Source organism: Mastacembelus armatus, chromosome 13 (assembly GCF_900324485.2).
Source record: "Mastacembelus armatus chromosome 13, fMasArm1.2, whole genome shotgun sequence".
Classification (NCBI taxonomy): domain Eukaryota; kingdom Metazoa; phylum Chordata; class Actinopteri; order Synbranchiformes; family Mastacembelidae; genus Mastacembelus; species Mastacembelus armatus.
In genome coordinates this window covers 19,291,908-19,305,979 of record NC_046645.1, presented here as the reverse complement: position 1 = coordinate 19,305,979, position 14,072 = coordinate 19,291,908, and the positions used below count along the sequence as shown (strand labels likewise).

Here is a 14,072-nt window from a genome sequence, read left to right as displayed (position 1 = left end):
AAAATATACCCAACCCCCTGTTCTGATCTTTCTGCAATAGACATACACTTTTCTTCCTTCTAGCAACAAACACTGACTGATAAATGGGGATATTTCAAAAAACTGCATGTTTTCCCTTTGATGTGAGTCTTTGCAGAGGCCATGTCGATCCATGCATCATTTCTAATGAAACAAAAGCAAGAAAAAAAAGGACGTGCAAGTTCAAATCAAGCAGGGAGATGAGATCACTGATTATGTCAGCTCTTTGTTTCAACTTTGACTTGGTTTGTTGTTTGTAGGAAAAAAGAAAAAGGTTCCTTAGGGAGGCATTTCACAGACAGCTCTAACGTAGATAATACATGAAGTGATTTTTTTTTTTTTTTCAATCATGGATTTAATTTCTAGTTTCCATGATCACTGTATATCCTCAGAGGAACTGCTGAGGAGCCAAACCCCACCATGAAAGCCTGTTATGTGATCAGCCACTTACACTGTTTCCAAGGTATCTGAATAATCATACTTCAAAACACATACAAACTAAAGCTGAAGGAGCAGTTTATTATTGCTCCTCTGTTTTTTTTTTCAGTAAGTATTTTGCTTGTTTACCATAATGAATCATGACTGCAGAGTGTTGAGTGGGAGCAGTGAAACTGTTGGTGGTTTATGGAGCCACATAACGTCAAATGATGACAGCTGTTACAGTTACATATGGTATTTATAACACATTGCTTTGATCCAAAGTTTAACTAAAAACTATAATGACCAATTGGTGTTAGTCTTGCAGACAGAAATCAGAGGATACAGAGGAGCAAAAATGAAAAAGAGTGATGCAGCCTGTTATCATGGCAAAGTGGAGAAGTCTAGGGCCTGATTCCTTTGATGTTTACTGACAACTGCAATAAAAGAGTTGTGCTTTTTCATTGCAAGAATATAACTGGATTAACACATTTGAATACTGTAACAGTGCATTTGGCTAAAAGTATTAATCCCAAGATTCTCATGAAATCGAAACCTATTGCTTTAATTATTCAGCAATTACTTCTCTGTAGCAGTTTTTATTGGTATTGGTGGAGTCTGTCATTTCTGTACTGAATTCACTGATCACCTAAATGCAAGGCAATTGTTTACAGCTTAAAAAAAACATGCATGTAATAGTGTCATTCTAATCAACCAGTTTACTTTCTGTATTAAGTTATTGTCAATGCAAGCCAGATATTTCCTGCAGCTATTTCTCATTATGAGCATCCAACTGGTGAAATACCAGGTTTCTTTTATTGTGAAGCAGCCACAGGAAAACACAAAGTTCATGTTACAACACTTAGTTACAACTCAATAAGCATGAATCATAAATGCCTAAAAAAAAAAAAAAAAAAAAACTTGACTGTGTCCTGCTATGGCATGAAAATGTCTAGTGTGCAGCAAGAAATGAGATTATTTGTGCAATTATTTTTCAACAAATTATCAAAATGTAAGTCTGCTTGGTTGCACTACACACTGATGCACAAGTTGCTTCTCTTTGATTTCTGACAAAGGAGCTGCTCCAGAGTGGTTGATGCAGTATTAAACCCCACTTGTTACAGTGGGCACAGGTGGCGTCAAATTGATTAATTAATTACAGTAATTTACAACCTGAACTAAAGCTGAAACTAAACATGCACAGGGAGTGACCTCCCTCTGCATCAGGTGAACGTCACTGAACATTTGTGAAAGATGGTGATTTTTTGCAACAAAGTACTTTAGCATCAGTCAGCTTTCTTTACCCTCAGTACAAAGCCTGCGTATTTCCCCCTTTTTATCATGTAACTTTCCCTTTAACTTGATGATATATATATATTTTTTTGTTTTGTTTTTAATCATGCAATATATTTTGTTTTAAATACTGGCTGCAGTTGTGATTTCACCTGTATGAAATTGTAAGCAATCAACAGACCACTTGTAAATGCCACAGATGTTGTGAGGTTTTATGGGAGCAGAGCTCAGTCAGGAATATAAATACTTCACTAACAAGGATCTGAACGCCTAACTGTGTTAAAGACAGGTGTAAACACAAACAAGAAGAATACAAAACCTCATTCACTTCAATTGAAACTTCACTGTATGCCAAAGCCTCTTAAGCATACACAAATAATATCACTGAGGCATTCCAGCGTATTTGTAGCTCCTTTGCTACAAGTGTAACACAATCCATAAACATGTCCTTAAGGTTAAGTGGTTACAATCAAGGCAGAGCAGTATTGTTCAAAGAGCTCATTGTGAAACTGAGCTGAGAAGTTTTCTTCATCCTTTAACTAAATGAAAGAACCTCTAATGTTAAATTATTCCCAGTCAGCCATTTGTCCATTTTTACTTTGCACATTTACTCAAACATACCACTCCCTGCGTGAGATCACAGATCCATCCATGTGAGACACATAGTCGCTGTCTGTACCATTGTCATAGCAGTCCTCCGGGAGGTAGGGGGAGCCATTGTTCACTATGGGGCTGTGCACAGGAGGTCCACAGGGATGCATGTTTTGGGTGTTGTAGTGATCGGGGTAGTAGTTTCCCTCCTTCAGCCCCCTGTGGGCATCCCCCCTGTCTAGCCAGTCATCCCTATCCTTGCGTTCAGGGGTGTAGTCTGGGTAAATGATGTCGCCGCCTAGTTTGGGTTTCAACTCCTGGCTGCCTTTGCTTGTCTTGTCTCCGTAGACCTCCTGCAATTCATGTGGTTGCAAAACATCCAGCTGAGACTCCTTCTGCATGTCAGAGGGTCCCAGGTACTGTTTGGTGTAGTAGTCCCCTCTGAAGGTTCTGCGTTGGCGCATAAAACAAGCCCCACCCAAAATCAGCAAGAGGATCAGGAACAGAACTCCACCCACTGCCCCGCCAACAATAGTACCCAGGCTGCTATCAGACAGGGAGGCCAGGGTTGGAAAGGTAAACAGGGCTCTCTGCTGGTCTGCTGCAGTGCCAGTTCCAGAGGTGTCATGGTGGAGGGATGCGGTGGTGCTGGGGGCAGCTGTGGTTGGGGGAGGATCTGCAGTATGAACAAGTGATGAAAAGATTTAAACCAGAGTGTAAGGACGGCAGATGGTGTGAGAAGTCATAAAACTAAAGAGGAGAAACTCTGTGCTTTATATTCTGTTCTTTATGTTGTGTAGCGACTCACAAAATGAGTGTGAATGGCCTTTAGATTAATTTATAACGACACTATGCAGTGTCAGAGCAGAGACCGGCCTCTCCTGAGACCAAACAATCTGTTGAGAGCTGTGCTATAGAACAAAAAAGAGGAGATGAGGTGGGCAGAATGAGGTTAAGTGCTCAAAGAGTTGTGTGTGAACATGAGAGAGAAAAAAGCACTCATGAACATCTGAGTGTGAGGACTCTCTCCTTTCTTTCTAAACCCTAGTATGGGGAGGTCATGTGAGAAGATACAACATTGATCAATGTGAGGTCCCTGCCCCTGATTTATCCTCTGCTGGTGTGTGATAGCAGCCAGAGCCAGAAAGAAAAGGGCTGTTTGGACCTCAAGGTCAGGATAAGTGTCTGCACTCTGATCTCCAGCCCCTGGGGCTAAGACAAGCCTGATACCACTAGTCAATTTCCGTAAAGGCACATCAACGGCCTGGCAACAAAGCAATATAAGTCACACTAATAAGAGGTCTGCATCTCCAGGAGGTTTTTAGGTGCTAGTTATCAAAACTGGAATCCCTAGAGAGCTATAATGATTTCCACAATTTGTGTAACTGAATAAGAGTCTAATTAGCTGTAATTATATAGTCTGTGTGAGCCTGAAGGGTCAGGGATAAAGTAAAAGCATGAGAAAGGATAATGGACACAGAGGTCAGTGGAATGTTAGATTGGCGATCGTCTTCTTCTTTTATCACCATTAATCCCACCCTGCAGTGGGATATTTGAACCTCGTGTAGTTTATAAGCATCTGCAACCATGTAGCTGATCATGTGAGAGACAAGCAGCCAAAACCACAGGTCTGCAGAGACAACTGGGAATGTGAAACAGCTACACTAAGCAGCCATGGAAGGGGGAGGGGATATATCTGAGCTCAAACTAGCTATCTCCATTGGGGAGAGAGGTGAGAAGCCACATGCCCAAGTCTTAATATTTGACAAGAGAAGCTAGATAATTGCTCAGTGCAAGTCCACCCTGGACAGGATGTCATCTGTGCTTTCAGTCAGAACAGGACTCCAAACCAGGCCTGTAGACAGATGGAGGCTGACGGCGTTATTTGGAGCTTCTCCAGCTCTATCCTCCTGACAGTAAGAAACCAAGAGGACTCTGTGTGAGTGTGTGTTGAGTCCATGTCCAAAAGCAGCAGTTGCTTTGTTTGGAAAAAGATTAAAAGAGGCAGAGGAAAATGAAAATAAAAAGGGATGCAGAGTTCTCAGGATCCAGAACCCAACTTTACAATAATGAACTCAAGTAGCAAACTATGGACAGAGGAAGCAGATGTGAGTAGTTTAGTATGCTTTTTTGACAAAGATTTATGTCAGTGAATCAACAACATTTAACAAATCCAAATGCAGGGAACCCCCTTTGTGATGTTCCAAGAACGACGCCTGTCAAGTTATTAATCTATGAAGTGTTGAAATAAACAAAATGACTTACATTTCATACCATACTGCTTTAAGAGTACAATATACTGCTGATTTCATGGGGTTCACATACATAATTCAGTGAGCTTCCAATCTGTGAACACTATTTTGTCCCACTGTTAAACCTGACCTTAAAAGAAAAAAAAAAAAAAGCTACACAATTGTTTTCCTACATGGGTAAACACTCTCTTCCTTATCTGAGAAATCTAATGTTGCAAAAACCACAACAATGGAAATGTTTGGTACTGATACTCTTTATCTGCACTCCATGCTCCTCTGTTGCCAGGAATGTGTGAAAGTGGATCTGGGCAGGGACACTTATATGGAGGCTCAGCTCTGCTGCAAATGTTGAACTGAGGGCTGATCGCACTCAGAGGGTAACCTTACATCAGAAAGGCACGATGAATGTCAGAAGGTAGGTAAGCAGATAAAAAGAAATATCCGATAACACTTCGGAAAACATAGTAAAGTCAAAACATACCTTGTACCCAGAGGTTTACATCTTGAGTGCGGAGACCAATGTCATTCAACACTTCACAGCGATATACTCCAGAGTCATTGTGCTCCAATGGGCGAGTGAAAGCAAAGCTATTGTTTATGATCTCAACACCATTAGGCATCAAACCATCCAACCTATGCAACAATGAAACATCACAAACTTTAATGTGCAGTACACCATACTCATACATGCATACAAAAAAAAAACATTTACACATTAAAACAGTTTTAAAAGACAACTTGGAAAGTATTGGAAAACTTATCTGTGGCTTGCAATGACATCACTGTGTCTCAGTTGGCCTATTACGACTATTTTGATCTTATGGCTACGATAATTTGAGTTGACTGCACTTCCATCAGTTGAGGGGAATATATTTGTAGATGAACAAAAAGTTTCAACATCAGGGCAAAAAAGAAAGAAAGAAAGAAATCACAAAAGAAAGAGCTTGGCTGTCTAGACTTCACTGGTACTGTCAGCCCAAATGAGACCATATTTCTTGTTTTCAAAGCAAGATGATAACAAAAAGCTGCCAATAGAGCAGTGCTGCTCTTATGCACGAACCGTTTGGAATCTTTTATTTATAGCAGGGACTCTTCCCAATGGGCGCAGCAGTGCATATGACAGCTCCAGTGTCCAGGCTCCAAAGTTATAATGGGAGTAATTTATAGACAGAAGATTATTTGCTGCTAAATTTAGTAGTGGTAGTATTTGCTATTAGTTACTTAACATCTGCCTGTTTGTAGCTGAACTGGCAACAAAACAAACATGTTTACAATTGTATAAACTTTGGTTGCAGCCATCAACGTATTAAATACTAGTGGTGAAATCAACCAAGTTTCAATATACCCCAGTAAGGTCTCAGTGAGATTTTATTTGAGCACATGATTGAAGCTTTTTCAGTGGCCCAGATCATATTGTGCAATTTAAAATTAGCTAATGGGAAACTGAAGAAAATGTCTTTATGAGTTGACTTCAAGCACTGAAGAGCTGCAAAGCATACAACTGTTTCATTTCTGCAATTTACAGAGAAAGCTGCCACATTTTCAAAAACAATTCTATTAAAATATGTCAGTGAACATTCAGGGGGTGACAACATCAATCAATACCTAAGACTTCTTGACGGATGCAGCCTCTGAATTAGGTTGTGGCAGCATCCCAAAGTCCAAATTTGTGTGTAGCTCTAGAGCAAGGGCCAATTTTTCCATATGTAGTCAAGTACTGCTTCCTTTCATAAAAATAACTTATTAAAATAACAAAGGACCAGGTTTAGACTTTGACAGCATCTAAATGTTGTTTCCAAAATATCCCTCTCCACAAGCTGGTACACTGTAAGCCAATAGAGAAACATAATTTTAAGTGACTTCTATATTAGCTTCAACATCCAGCCCCAGAGAAGTATGAATATATGCTATTAGTTATTGCATTTTCCTAACATGTTATGTTAGGATCCTAACATTAACCTACATACTGTCTCACCAATGGGGTGAAAATCTACAAGAAGAAATAAAATCTTAAACATAAAGCTTAGAATCTGTAAGTTTTCCCCTCAAGGGCATATTTTGGTCATACTGACCTGATCCATGTGAAGTGACGGGCAGGTGGATTAGCTTTGGCACCACAAACGAACTTCACATTCTCTTGACCCACATACCAATTTTTCTCAAGCCCAGTTATTGATACTATTGGTGCAACTGTAAAACAGAACAAAACAAAAGGTCGTAATGTTAAAAAATTGCATTATTTACAACGGACACAAAGTTTATATTTCATAAGACAGTTTTTTTCCATCCATTCAATAAGGTTGGTCTTGCTTGCTTGAGATAATGAAGTTTGTGCAGACCAAATTTTTGGGTTTTTTTATTTTTCACAAAGTAAAAGTCTGGGACTTAATAATCGGTCATAGTGATCCCAGCAGCCTGATGACAAATGAGCTCTTCCAGGAGGAACAAAGCGTGCATTATAAGCACAGTAGTGAGCAATGACAAAAACAAAGCCTGTGCAGGACTGAAGAAGGGTACACAACTTTCTGGTGAACATGAGCCAAAAGAACAAACAAATGACCCTGGGTTGGTGGAAAGTCAGGAAATGACAGACCCATGCAGACAGTAGATGTAGTCCAGCTAATAATAAACTCTACTGCTTCACCATGACAAACCCAGAGGAAGAAGAGAGGATGCCTAAATGAAGCCCTGCACATGCTACTGTAATAAAGAAAGGCAAACACTGACTTAGATATCCATTTTTTCATTTTGATTTCTCTGGAGAACAAATGAGGAATTTATTGCAGCACACAGAAAGGTGACTTGACTAATCATGTACAGTGACCCTTGTCAAGGAGTTCAACACTGAAATTGTGCTTCTTTTGCACTTAAAATCCCTTGTCTTTGCATTTGACATGATTTATTGAGCTGGAAAGCCCCTTTCTTCCTGTATTAACCTTTCTGTTTCTGCATTTCCATCCAGAAGCCTCCCACTACTTCTGCTGCTGCTGAGGCCTGATCAATATTTCATAAAATACCTTCATTAGCCTGCACTCACACAGTCCAAACACAGACTAGCCCTTAGTACTGCTCACCAAGGAAGTATGCATCAATAATTATAACATTAAGATGACTCGTAAATGGTCCCTTTATTGAAAAGCAGGGAAAGACTGCGATTCAGTTCTTCATAAATCAAGCTATCAGAATGGGCTAATATCAATAGGATATATTGTGCTTTTCAGGGCTGCACAATCAGAGCTATAACAATAATCATTTGAATATGCTGCAATAATGATTATTAACCTTGTTTTTTTCCAGGACCATGTTCATTTTTTTGTATTTGTAGCTAACATTAGATATTTAAAATTAAATTAAACTGAACTGTGTGTACACTATTTACTAAGCAGCCCTTATACTTAACGTTATTGGAAGAAATTTCGTGCAGAGAGTGAAACTTAAGGTTGTATCTCTGTGAATTTAAGTTGTTTCTGAGAAGTTTTCTATGTTTCTGTTAACTAACCCTATAAAAACACCAAAGCCAACACTGTTTCTCTGTATCTTCCGACTTCTCTGGCACTACTGTGACTCTCAGCTCTGTCCAGTTTAGTACTTTTGGACATTTTATTTTAAGCACCTCATGAATACATATATGTGCATTAAACAAACTACTAACACTTCAGCACTTACATTGAACATTTAGCATGTAGGGTATGCGGAACTCCGTTTGCAGTGCTGGGTGGCGCACCACACACATGAGCTTCTTTCCCTGGGCGTAGCTCTGGGGCTGCCACATGTATCGTACATGTATGGTAGTGGTGCCATTGGGCTCATTCTGACTTAGTTTCTCACTTCGCCCATACAACTCCGTCTCCCAGAAAACCTCAGCAGCAGGACGGCCACGCTCTGCTATACATGTGGCCACCAGCGACTCATTCCCGCCATCCAGCAAAGCGGTGGGGCCAGCAGACACATAAACCTTTGGCTCCACTGTGAAATGAAGAGTGAGAGAAGGGTAAGGGAGGAGTGGACAGAAGAGAAAAGATTACAAAATGGATATCGATCTTTTTGTGTATGTATATGAATAAATAATGTCCATCATGTAGTATACGCACAGAAGGAAGTGGCCTCACTGTGCTTAATTGCCAAAGTGCAGAGAATAACTTCTTCCATTTCACATATATGTGTACATTAAAAATTGATGAACCATGATATTCAATCATATGGAGGCATTTCAGTGCATTTAGCTGTCTTTATTGTCAAACATATATTGTGTGTCGGGAAAGGGTAATAAACAGCAGTGGCATCTATTGGGCTCCAGAGAACATAGTGGCAAAAAAAGTGAACCCTTTGGAAGTTCTATTAAGTTAAGATCATATTTTAACTATGAACAAACTATTTTAACAAAAAACACACAAATCAGTGTATTGTTCTTGTACATATTGAATACATTATTCAAACATTTACATTGTCTTTTGGAAAAAATATGTTATGGCATTAATAAAAGCTAACTGAAGTCAGGAATTACCAAACCTGGAGTCCAATCAATGGTGCGGGATGGAGCTACTTTGATTTATACAAAACACTTCAGAACACACATTTTGAGTTTCACAAGAAGCATCTGCTGATCTAAACCATGTCACACAAAAAGAGATGTAAGAAGACTTAGAATCAAAAACTGCTGATTTGCGTGAAGCCGCAAATCTACAAAGCAATCTCAAAGAGTTGAGATATTAATCATTCGACAGTTACAAAAACTGTCAACAAAATTAGTATTGTGGCTATACTCTTCCCGGAAGTGGGTGTCCAGATAAGGACAGGTTGCTCAATGTGATAAAAATATGCTAAAGGCTTAAAAGAATCATAGTAGCTTGTTAACAACCACTGTTCATGAGTCTACGACATACATGGAGACTGTTATCCAAAGCTGCCCTCCAAAACATTGTCATCTTAAAGAGTAAAACAATTTCTCAAGTTTATCATGATATCTTACAGGATAGTGTTGGGTTGGCTGTCCACCACTAGAAGATCAGTAGGGGTTGGGTGATGCAGCAGGATAACGTCCTATTATAGAATGACTAACCTAATACAATCCCCCTTCTGATGTTGCCCATTCAGAGCCCTTAGAATGACTTAGATGAAAATCAGATCACATTTTATGATCAATTAATGCAAAATACCAGGTAATTTCACATACTTTTTCCTGGTTTAGACATAACAAGGACTTTCAGAACAGAGAGGCAAAACAGATCTGTCCAAGAGGTACGTGACCAGAGTAACGCCATCCTGTTCCTTTTGTGCAGAGCAACACAACCGTCTATCTTCTGCTCTATTGGCCTACAAAACATAGGGGAACCTGTGTAATAATCAGAAAACTGTCATAAATGACACCTTAGAAATTTCAGTAAGACAAAGCAGGAAAAAGGACAATCATAGTAAACAAGATAATCTGCCAGAGAAGGGGAGGACACAATGGACAGGTAGTGATGTAAGCTACTACACAAGGTTACACTCATGTACCACTGCTCTTATACTCCTTTCTTGTTCTTGGTCTTGCAGTGTATCCCCTCCTCCTCTGTCCCTCTCAATAAAGCACTAACAGCTGTTCCACTTACTGACAGTTTTAAAGGCGGCTCGTCAGGGCACACACCAGCCTAATTCACAAGGCAAGGCAATCTCCTTTAAGACAACTGCCACACTCCTCCACGCCGGCCAACCAGGAGGCCCTAAAACAAATTGAAATAACTCCTGGCACCCCCATTTTCCAAAAATAACCCTGCGTCTCCAGTACCCAGTGCTGGGGTGGGGATGCTGTTCTCACTCATCCATCTCACATTTTTCACTCACTTCTCTCTGCCCCTCCTCACAGGCCTCTGACTATAAACAGTAGTTGCTCTATGTTAGTAGGCAAGTTGGCTGAAGCTTCAGAATAACTCAATCTGAGAGACGTGTTAATTGGGAGTTGCTGTCAGGAAGGGAGGGGAAGAGAGCGCAAATGCTTTGGGGGAAAGGGCAATGATTTTCCTTCAGCAAACTGGCTGCATTGGCCCTTTCCTGCCCAAACATACATTGATCCACATATGCACACCAAACACTGAAGTCAGTGGGAACCCCTATAAAGATTGTTGATGGTCAACAGACATTATTCCAATGGAATAAAGCATAAAAATGAGCATTTTTACTATTTGCAGCAGTTAGTTCGTTATGATGATCTATAGCAGTTCTAAACTGAGAAACCATAATTTTTGTTTAAGTTTCTGGAAACTGTGATACTAATTTTAGACAAAGATGAATTGCCCTCAAGCAAGATGTGCAAATAAAGCCACAGCAGACAAAAATGTATAAATCAATGAAATTGTCTGCAAGCCGACAATAATATCTCTGAATGATGCTTAGTGATAACAGAACAAGATATGCGATGTATAGCAACCTGTGTGGAAATTAAACTTTGTCTCTATATATAATACAAAACTGAGGAAAATCCAGCATTATTTCAATAGTCTGAAAGGTGGAATGAAACGTTTTTCACCAGAGAAATTATGACACTTCAGATTTTGGCTTGCATCAGTAAGTACCTTTAACTGTAGGGCTGATTTCTCAATTTTATGACTCAGCACAAAAAAGCTGCATTACTGGCCCTATGAAAGAACAGAGAATTTGAAAATAAATGCAGATCATTTATGAGTCAACTTTTAAATCATCACTCAAAACTTATCTGTTCCGTTTTCCACCTAACTCTCTCAACTCAAAAAGCAGCCCGTGATGTTCTACCACCCTCCGCCTGTTTCGTATTTGTTGCTCTGTCCTCTGGGTTTCCGTGTTTCAATTTACTTTTACTGTACATCGCCCACTTCTTAGATACTCTACACCTTTGCCTTTACATTTTGGCCCTCTGTTTATGTATTGCTGTTATTGTTGTTTTAATGCACTCTATGTATTTCATGCTGTATGCTTTCTTTTTCTCTCTGTAAGGTGACTTTGAGACTTTGAAAGGCGCCTTGAAATAAAATGTATTATTATTATTATTATTATCATGGTTGCCAGATAAAACTTGCATACTTAGAGCTAATGATGTTGAAGTATCTGAAGTAGCAATACTTTTCAATAACATCTACCTTGTAACTGTAATGTGTTTGCATGTTTAGAAACTCAATTGTTCAGCAGTTTTCCCAATGACCTCTCAGCGGTTTAAAACAAAAGGTTCACTCTAATTCATTACCACATATGTCATATTTTTTCCCCTCTGGTTCCTTCCTATTACTTATTGGTGGGGTCTTTTGACTCACTGCTGTTCCTACTAAACTGTTCCTCATTTTTAAACGACTGGGCCTTTTCTCTAACACAAAGAGGGAGAAGTGAGACAATTGTGGGCCAATACAAATATAGTGACGTGAGAGTTTCGTGATGGGTAAATGCAAGGCAGGGTTTATACCAAGAGTGTGACTATGGAAATTAAGTCAATGCCCTCTGAACCTGTTCTTTGTTAGAATGTGTGTACTAATGTTTCTACTATTCATGGGTTTGAGCCTTTTTTTTTTTTTTAAATTGCTCTTCTTTAGTTCATTTGAAAAACATTTGATTAGACTTTTCATTGCTGGTTTGAAAACTTCAATCTGCTCCCTTAAGGGCCTGTAAATGGGCCCTTTCAAACAAATATACACTGGAAAAACCTAATTCTCACATGACATGTATCAAATTGCAAGAAACACAAGGAAAAAACAAAAGAAAGAAAAAAAGTGCTCAAAAAGGAGAGCAAGGTGTAATTGACCTCTCTGAGGTCCCAGACACTGGCTGTCACAGCAGTACTTAATGCATCACTCATTAGTCATCAGTCTCCTACAGTCTCTACAGGAAGACTGATGACTACAGAGACAGAGCAATCTCACCTCACCTCTGCCTGAGTGCAATCAAATCACCTGTTAAGGGTTAAACACATGCTGACCACGGAGCAAGTTCAACATTCATGGTGCTCAGTAAGAAGAGGTCCACACAGTGTGAAACATGAACATGAATACTCAGATAATATAGTGTACGTATGTGACACTTAGAAAAACAAGAAATTAGCAAAAACAAAACAATCCTTTTTCACTTTTAAATAGAAAGCAATAAATTAATTGATGATGGTATAAGGTCTGCTTGTTGCCATGTATATTTCTTCTTTTTTTATGTAATATTATACTGAAGCCATGTGTTTTTGTTGTATGTTTTGATTGCCAAATTTGTGATTACATTTTTTGGTGCCTGAACTCTACAAGTACATTTACTTAGCCTGAGGTATGATAATATTCTAATTAGTAATTTTTTTGTATGCAGTCTGATTCAATGCAACTAAATGCCATGAGAGTTGTGCATCACACCCTGACATTTGGTGCATGCAACTAAGTTGCATAGTGTTGGGGCAGTTTAATCTTTGCATTTTTTTCATGTGTTTGTTAAATGAAGAGAGTTATTGTATTCCAACAGGTGCTGATGCTGTATGTGTGTATTTCATGTAGTGCGAAGAAGTGGACCTCTGGAAGATCTTATGGACACAGCATTTCTAAAAAGTAGTAACATGGTGCTTTGAATTTAAACCCAATGTAGCAGTTTTTCACAGTACGTGACACTGCATTACGTGGGAGGCAGCGGCCTCTCCACATCTCCAAATTACTCTAAGGATTTAAATGTAAGCAGCCTCTGTCCAGGTAGTAATTTAAAAAGTCTCGTGCCTGGAGGGAGATCTTCATTCCTACAGGGGAAACACTTAGTTGCTTAGTTGTCCCCTAAGTTTTGCCTAACACAACCAACAATGTCCTGCATTAAAAAGTGTGATTAAACAACAGCACAGAGAAGCACTTCACATAATGAAGATGGTAGGGAGAGAACTCTGCTTTACCTAATACAATGACATTGGTTGATGCTTGTGTGTTGCCCAGAGGAAATGTTGCCACTTTACAGGTGTAGACCCCTGTATCTGCAAAGCCAACTTCTTTAAGCGTAATGGTAGCATCTTGTATTGAAGGGGAAACAAACGAGATCCGCTTGGCATATTCTTGAGAGAATGAGGTTCCGTACTGAGGGTTGAACACAGCCAAAGTAATGGTGCCTGACGAAAGCCGACGCTCCCAGGAGCTCTGTGTGAGACTAAGGTTGGAGCCCACCTCTATTTTGCAACCCAGCGTGATGTTCTTCCCCAGGACTGCAGCCACTTTTTCAGGAACAACAACCTGGTTACTGGTGACACCTGCTGAGAAAAAAGCTGAGTTAAGATTCAGATAAACAACACACAATTATTGCTACAGTAAAAAGATTTAATTTCTCGTTGTAGTGTTAATTTTAACACTGTAGTTGCAGTGTTTTTGTGTGTCCAGTTTTTGTTCAGTGGTGCCTAGTAAAGGGAAGAAAATTCTCTATAAATCTAGATGTATTTTGTCAAACAGTAAATTCCTCCTAATCAACACCAACAGACAAGATTAGAATTTAAAGTGGATTCCCTGAGCAGAGGGAGAGAATGGAGAGAAACGTGCTGCGTTTCTGGGGCTGTGA

The 14,072-nt window shown here is 39.5% G+C and overlaps 1 protein-coding gene across 2 annotated transcripts in view; it reads right to left on the bottom strand.

The window, feature by feature from the left end:
- Positions 1–347: 347 nt before the first annotated feature.
- Positions 348–14,072, bottom strand: part of nectin3a (nectin cell adhesion molecule 3a) — a 30,087-nt gene continuing 16,362 nt past the window's right edge. Inside the window, exons 2-6 of one of the 2 annotated variants that reach the window (XM_026330404.1) lie at positions 13,423–13,773; positions 8,238–8,537; positions 6,644–6,761; positions 5,053–5,204; positions 348–2,995 (exon numbers count right to left, since the gene is read on the bottom strand). In XM_026330404.1, coding sequence (XP_026186189.1) covers positions 2,340–2,995; positions 5,053–5,204; positions 6,644–6,761; positions 8,238–8,537; positions 13,423–13,773 — 1,577 coding nt within the window. In that variant the 3' untranslated portion in view covers positions 348–2,339. The remainder of the gene's footprint in view (positions 2,996–5,052; positions 5,205–6,643; positions 6,762–8,237; positions 8,538–13,422; positions 13,774–14,072) is intronic. The other variant, XM_026330414.1, reaches the window with a different exon arrangement.